General features: G+C 34.9%; 1 protein-coding gene across 1 annotated transcript in view; it reads left to right on the top strand.

Annotated features, from left to right (window-relative positions):
• The first annotated feature begins 618 nt into the window (after positions 1-618).
• The window catches only part of LOC105231083 (homeobox protein homothorax), a 320426-nt gene continuing 313264 nt past the window's right edge, over positions 619-7780 (top strand). The window contains exon 1 of the mRNA XM_049448510.1: positions 619-3646. Coding sequence (XP_049304467.1) covers positions 3632-3646 — 15 coding nt within the window. The 5' untranslated portion in view covers positions 619-3631. The remainder of the gene's footprint in view (positions 3647-7780) is intronic.

Genomic DNA, 7780 nt, shown 5'->3' with positions numbered 1-7780 from the left:
CACCAATGCAGTTTATGAGTATTATTGATAGTTAGATAAATTCGCCGCTTGTCTTTAAAAGCGGCGAATTCGCTGTAGGTATTAATTTACGCTCTTCAGTTTGCCGTTTCCCGTATATGTAGGTATGTGAGCTCTGCTTGATTACCCCGTGCTCTTCGCCGCATTTTGCTTTACGAGTACTCGCACCCAAACATTCTCTTCGCTCCGGCACATTGAGCGCACTTCATTTTCAATCATTGAATGCCTCTCCACCGCTGCTATTTCCACTGATACGACGACTGTTTACCTTCCAAAGCGGCCGCTACATATTTGCTACTCTTTTTCTTCTTCTTCTTCTTCGTAGCTTCTTAAACAACTACCACCGTCATGCATGCCATCGCATTCGTACACGCGCGCTCTGCGCCTAGTGCGCGCTCTTTCGCACCATTTTAATGGCACAATTGTTGCTCTACTCGCAATGCGCCTGCTTGCACTTGAAACGCGCTATCCGTTAACAGCGCTACGGCCGTTCTTTCTTTCCTACACTGTCGAGTCATCCATCTAGCCATCCATCCATCTGCTGCGTACGCTTGGCTGGTTGACTGCATGTTGTTCTTGTTGCTGTTCATGTGCTATAGTGCCGTTGTGTTGCTGTGGTGCGCTTGACTCGTACACACATTTCGCAAGCTAGTGTTGTAGTTGTTGCTGCACTGCTGCCGCTAGCTTGATATACTTCATAGCGCTGAGTGCGAGCGCGCTCAGTGCTCGTTGTTTGTGCTTGTGTGCGCGCATGTGTGTGTGTGTGTGTGTTTATCTGCCTATCGGAGTGTCGTCGGCAGCGGCTATTATTTACCCCCGCCAAGTGTAGTTGCCGTTGTGATTGACAAGCCCAGTGTGTGTTTGCCTTCGAAACGCGTACAACGTGTGCTGTGTAGAAAGCGAAATATAATAAGCGTAAATTTCCAATTCATTTTGTGTGCCCAAACAAAAAATCGCAACAATAACAATACGAAAATTCTACTTTACAATTGCACAGTCTACAACGGTAACGTGTAACGCGATTTAACGGTTAATAAATAAATATTTTTGAAAATTGCAACAAACACGCGGCATAAATTCGTACATTTCGTTCAACTTTACAAACATTACGGTATATATTTTTTTGGAAAAAAAACAAAAACAATTTTTGCAAAATATTTTGCATTTTTCTGCTTTACCGCTCTGAAATAAATAATTTACAAGTGTGTGGCAGTTGCGCGCGCCTAAAAGTGCAACGAACGTCGCAAATTCAACGCTGCTGCATTGCCGTCGCTAGTGGAGCGTTTGGCATGCATTAGCAGGACTTTTGCAAGTTGACAGGATTTCGACGCAGCGGGCGCTCATAAGACGCACGGCCGGACGGCATACACAGTGCAGTGCAACGGCAGGCAGACGGCGGGCAGCGTTGTTAGCCATTTCGTCAGCCGCAGTCAGTTAGTCGGCGGCGTGTAGGTGCGCGTTCAAAGAAGTGCGCCTTGTGCTGCAGTTTGTGTGTGTTTTCTTCAGTCGATTTTCGTGAGTGCAGCAGCAGGTCGCGCCGAGTTAAACAGGCAAGCCAGGCCAGTCGAGTGCAGACAACTAAGCCGCAGAAAACAAATCATTTGCTAGTTGCTGCTGCCACTCTACGCGCCAATGGATTAAAAAACGCAAAATAGAAAGGATTTCGCATAGAAATAAGAAAACTAAACTTATGCGCGAAAGTACATTACAAATACAATAAGCTTCAGTAATCCAAAAACAAAAAAACAATTTTAGCCTGTCTAAGAAATGTGCTTGCATTTGATTTGTGTGTGAAACTTTTAATTTGCCATAAACAGTTATTTATTTGCTTACGTTCATTTGCGAATTTATCCAATCGTCGCTTTGAACAAAATATTTTCTTTTTGTTGTGTGAACAAAACATAAGTTTTTGTAAGCGCCTTTGGCAGTGCTAGCCGCCATGTCAGTTAGTGAAACGCGTCGGTAATTAAAGTGTGATAAACGTCGCGGTCGTCGGTGACAAATCGTGAAAAATTCGTGAAAAACAGCAAAACTGACAATTCGTAGTGCAGCGCTTTGCGTGAAAGTCAAATCTTACAAAAATATAATTTGCTTATAAATTTTTTGTAGCAAAAAAAACAAAAACAACAACAAAACACAACCAATTATTTTACATAAAATAAATAAGAGCAAGTCAAGAAGTAGCAGTTTAGAATTGTTAGAGGAAGCAAGCGAATTCCTACAAAGTTATTGACTTGCAAGGAGAGCGAGCGTACGATGTCGATGAAGCTGTGATATTTGTGAGCATATACACGCTAACAACAACTACTACTAAGACAGGACGTGGCAAAAACGCCACTGATGTACTAGAGGAATTTTCTAAAAGCAAGCAAGCAAACAACAACAACAAAGGAAGGCGTTCAAAATTTTACCTACAACACAAAAGCAACATAACTTTTCCACGGAAACTTTGTATACGAGCAACTGCAACAAAAACAACGAGTGTTACACAAAAAAAAAAGAAACAAAAAAATCTTAAGCGGTATTGACAAGCCAGCAAAGAAAGCAACAAACAACAACCACAACAGCTAAAACAAGCAGCTAACGCTAAAATGTATTTATGACAGCTGCAACAATATATGCAAATAATACAAGCTGAACCGCAACAACAACAATAAGCAGGCAAAAAGGTACACCAGAGATTTGCGCTGAAGTCAAATGTCAAGCCGCTGAGCAGGAAAGCAAGAAGCAAACAACCAACCAACAACAACAAAAACCAATCCCGAAGCAATCAAGTATACTAAAACGCAAAATTATATACGAGCACTAAGCGCTAAACCAACAAAACTAAATATTATCTAATAAAATTAAATGTAAAGGAATATTTATTGCAAAAACAAAACAATATACAAGCATTGTATACGATTTTAAAAGCAAATTTAATTAATTACAAATTATAATTAATTATAACAAACAACAACAACAGTCGAGGAAGAGCAGAAACTCCTCAAACGGCAAAGTTAGCAAAATAACAAAAACAAAAAATCCATAATAACAAAAAAAAAAAACAGTTATACACAACAATCAACTGCAATACAAGTAAATATAAAAAATATATAAAAAGTGCGCCAAGCATATTTAAAATAAATAAATTAAAACCTAAATAAATATTTTACTTGCAACAAAAATCCAACATATGTACGTTCCGTCGCGTTTTACCGTCGCGTGTGTCGTTCGAGTTATCTCCAAACCACCCACAAAACCAATAAATTGCAAACAAATGTGCCTGTGTTGCAGTAAAATTGCAAAATAATCTCAGAATTAGAAAGAAAAGAAATAAGAAACAGCAGTGTGAACCAAAAAAAAAATTTGCATGAAGCGCTTGCAAATTGAGTCGAGAGTGTTGTGTGCCGTAGTTTTGCAATAAAACTCAAATAAGTCAAAATAACAAAAAATACAATTTTCATAAACTACAGTTAGCAGCGCCAATTAGTGGACTTGCGAGTCGGCCACCGCCAAGAAAAGCCCGCAACAGCAACTGCAACCAAAGAGAAACAACTCGGCAAACGTTGCATAGCGCGTGCTGCTTGCAAAAGTGGCACAGGTCGGGCTGGACATCGCTCCCAGAGCATTAATGGCTCAACCTAGGGTAAGTAAAAATAGTGTTAATTATAGTTAATTTAATTATTAAAAGGTTAGTTAAAGATAATTGTAAGGAATTTGTGTTTGAAGTCGCGCTGCAGTTGCTTTTTTGTGAATTGTCGTTGCCACCTAGCGACGGTAATTTTGTGTGGTGTTAAGAATTTAATGAATTTACCATTATTCGTTAAGTTGTGTACATATTTTGGTTGATTTGGAGAAAAAAAATATTTTTTCACAATTCTGTTGGTATTGAATTTGGTTGAAAAATAATTCTTTCACAATTCTGTAAGGATTAAATTTGTTGAAATATAAAAAATCTAGAAAACATGTAATAGAACTAAAACACTAAAATTGCATTGTAAATGCGTACAGAATAATTTTACGTTGTACTCGTGGCTAAAAAGTGTTAAAAGTATTGAATTTTCATTATTAAAATTATGCGATTTTTAAAGTGAGTTTTTGAGAAATGTGCAAAATGGCGGTGTGTGAAGTAATTATTCTCGAGTAGACAAAAAAATGCTTTAAAATATGAAAATTTAATACAGAAAAATATATTTTCATAATTTAAAATTTTTTTTTTTAACATTTTTTTAATGTGTTTGAGTTTTTTTTTACACAAACTCTTTGGAAAAGTGTTTTAAATTTTTTTCTACAAAAATTTTGTAAATGTGTTTTAAACGTTTTTAAATAAGTATTTTCGAGAAGATAAAAAATATGAAAATTTAATACAGAAAATATGTTTTAAAAATTTTTAACTAATTATTCCTGAGAAGATAAAAAATGCTTTAAAATATGAAAAATTAATACAGAAAAATTTTGAAAATGTGCTTTAAGTTTTATTAAAAAAAAAAATTGAAAATTTGTACAAAAATTTTGAAATTGTGTTTTAAATTTTTTTCAAAACAATTTTGAAAATGTGTATTAAATTTTAAACAAACATTTTAAAAATGCGTTTTAAATCTTTTTAAATTTGAAAATGTGTTTAAAACATTTTTACACAAAATTGTTCAAAATGTGTTTTAAATATCTTCTACAAAAATTTACAGTAATAACTTACAGCATTTGCAAAGCTGCCATACATTTTCAAAAATACTTTCGACATATTTTTTTCTCAAAAATTTTACAAATTTAATGCACTAGTTTCCAAAAATTTTTGTACTAAAAACTTTAGGCAGTTCAAGCGCCCGTCCGTCCGCCTGTCCATAGCCATATAAACAGTGATTTGCACTTTTCCCCAAACTGTGCTAAAATATCTTATTTAGCGCAAATTCATGTGCTACAAAAAAATAACGTCATCATTTGCAACACGTTAACCGAATTTTCGATTGTTAAAAAAAATGCTCAATGAAAAAAACTTAAATGCTTTGCTAATATTTGCACAGCGCTGTTAAGTGATTGAGTGAGTGGCTTTAAACGGCTTCATACTTTGGCAAACACTTTATTTTCACCTCTCTGTGTACATGCGTGTGTGTAGCTGTGAATTTATTAATTTTATTTAGGCAAAATCAAAGATAATGGCAAAAATGATAAAAAAAATTGCGCACTAACTGATCAGCAAATGTCAGAGTCACTTTTTAGGCGCGTAAAATGTTGCTTTTATATAGTATTTATCATTGGCTTGCATTTGCACACCTTCGCGCGAACATACAAATATATGTACATATATGTGTATTGGCTCCTGATCACGCTGTTTGGCTGACCTGGCCAGCTTATCATCTGCCTTAGCTTGCTAATTCCACTTGCTTTTCGCTGCTCGCGGCTTGACAGTTGATAATGCGCGCATTGACAGTTGCCATGTAGAGGTGTTCAAGAAAGCTCACACCGCTGTCTGCGCTATCTATTATATATATTTCCATTATATACGCCCATATGTCGTATATGGCTGCCCAATAAAGCTCAAATGGTTGACGAATGCAGTGTTATTAAAAAAAGTTAAATTAAGAAATAAGAAATAAGCAAAAAAGCAAAAAAAGCGCCGTTAGTCACAGCTGAGGCGAAGATTTCATGTTAGCTGATTATTTTCGTTGCTAATTAATATTTTTGTTAAGCAAAAAATATGCTTAAATTTCAAGCTGCATATGAAATGTGGAATGTTGATTTTCTTTAATTTTTAATGTTTTCAAAAATAATATGCTAATAAAAAATACAGAAAGAAGGCACGAAAATAACGTTGCTGAGGCGATATTTTATAAAAAAAAAATTGTTAAAAATGTTTGATAATTTTAAAATTCTACAAAGGCGATTTTCCGCAAAAATAAGGCAACGAAATATTTTCATTATATTTAAAAAATGTTATAAGTGCAAATAAATGTGCATTAAGTTCTTCCTGAAATACTTAAATTTGCTTTAATCTCAACTTTTTAGTATAATTATTATTATTTTTTCGATTTTTTTGCCTCAACCAAAAACCATGCAACCTCCGCTCATCTAATTATGCGATTAAATGTGACTTACAACAAAGTCGAAGTCGAGCTTGGCGCATATTAACATTTAAAACTGTTAATAAATTAGCAGTGATGTGCAAAATGGCGGCGGCGTATTTATGTGGCCCTCACAGCTTCATGCCGCACAGCTGTTGGCCGTATGCAAAACAATTCCCTTTGTGTACCTTTATGTCTGTGAGCCTTGCAGCAAAGCGTGATCGCAAAATTTTCCAATAACTTTTTGAAATGTGAACCAATAAATTTTCGTACGAAATCCAGCATATAAGCGTCAAACTTATTTGCATATGCAGTTTGGAAAAAAACTATCTGTGGCGCATAAATTCAAAAGCACTTGCTGCTCGCTGCCTTCACAGCCTTTTCATATTCAAATTTTCGACGTTTTCCAGCTTTTTAGTGCATTTTCTTAAATTCGTGTGTATTTTTCTTAAATTCATTTATTTATTTAATTTTTTTTGTTGTCTTATTAGCGCCTAGCTGCTAAAGTCCTTTATTGTAGTGTAGTATGGAGTTGTTTGCCTAAGAAATTAGCGCGTTTCGCTCACAAAAAAAAAATAAATAAAAAAATTAGAATTATTAGAAAAGTAGAAAAAAGAAATGCTGCTCTTCATTTCTGGCATTTCAATGTGGTATAACAATGAGCTTGTTAATTTTATGTGGTAACAAAATATGCGATTTGATATGCTTTAAATCGCTACTCGTTAGCGTTAGTTGTTGTGGGCAATGCTGCGCCCCCACCAACGATGTATTCATTAGCAAGCGCTGCTTTGGTTCTGAAGCGGTTCAGATATTTATTTTATTTCTTTTTGCAGGCTTATATTTATAGGAATTTTTTGCAGTTCATTGTTGTGCGGTCAAAACTTTTTTTTTATTTTTTTTTTCATTTTTTTCATTTGAATTTAAAAAAAGTGCAGAAGTTGCAATAAAAAATTATGCCGTGAAAAAATGTGTGAAATAGAGTGCTTTAGTCTGAAATTTGCAGCAACTTCTTTACATTAAAATTGTGTTTTAATTTCAATGTGCGAAAATCAAAATCAAGTGATCATATTTATTTTTCACAAGACGTCAAGTAGTATTTCGCAACTAGCTAATTTGTGGTTTTGTGTTTTTTTCCATAACCTCACTGGTCCGCATAAAAAAGTGGGGAAAGAAAGTTGTTGTTGTTGTTATTAAATTGCAAAAAAAAACATTGATTTCGGTTGCAACGAAGCTATAATAAAAAAAAGTTTCCATACAAGAACGTGATTTTGAGCTGACAGCTATATGCTATAGTGAGCCGATCTGAAAAATTTCTTCGGGGATTGTAGTGTTTCCTATGAAATTAATCTATGTCAACTTTTGTGAAAATATCTGCTCAAATAAAAAACTTCTCCTTACAAGGGCTTGGTTTTAAGTGTTCGGTTTGTATGGCAGCTATAGGCTGTAGTGGTACGATAACGATGATTTCGACATATTAGCAGCTTATTGAAAAGAAAAGCATGTATGCAAAATTAGAGACCGATATCTTAAAATTTGAGAGACTAGTTCGCGTCTATGCAGACGCACGTATGTGTATGTGCGACTCAGCTCATCACCCAGAACCTTTATAGTATGTTTTATAGGTTGCCTTCTGAATTAAAAACTTCCTCACAAATTTAATATAAACTGTGCAGTTTATAAAAAAGCTAGCTTTGAAAAAAAATGTATTTTTTTCTGTCACC

The sequence above is a fragment of the Bactrocera dorsalis genome, chromosome 2 (genome assembly GCF_023373825.1).
Source record: "Bactrocera dorsalis isolate Fly_Bdor chromosome 2, ASM2337382v1, whole genome shotgun sequence".
Taxonomy (NCBI): domain Eukaryota; kingdom Metazoa; phylum Arthropoda; class Insecta; order Diptera; family Tephritidae; genus Bactrocera; species Bactrocera dorsalis.
This window is presented reverse-complemented; position numbering and strand designations above follow the sequence as displayed.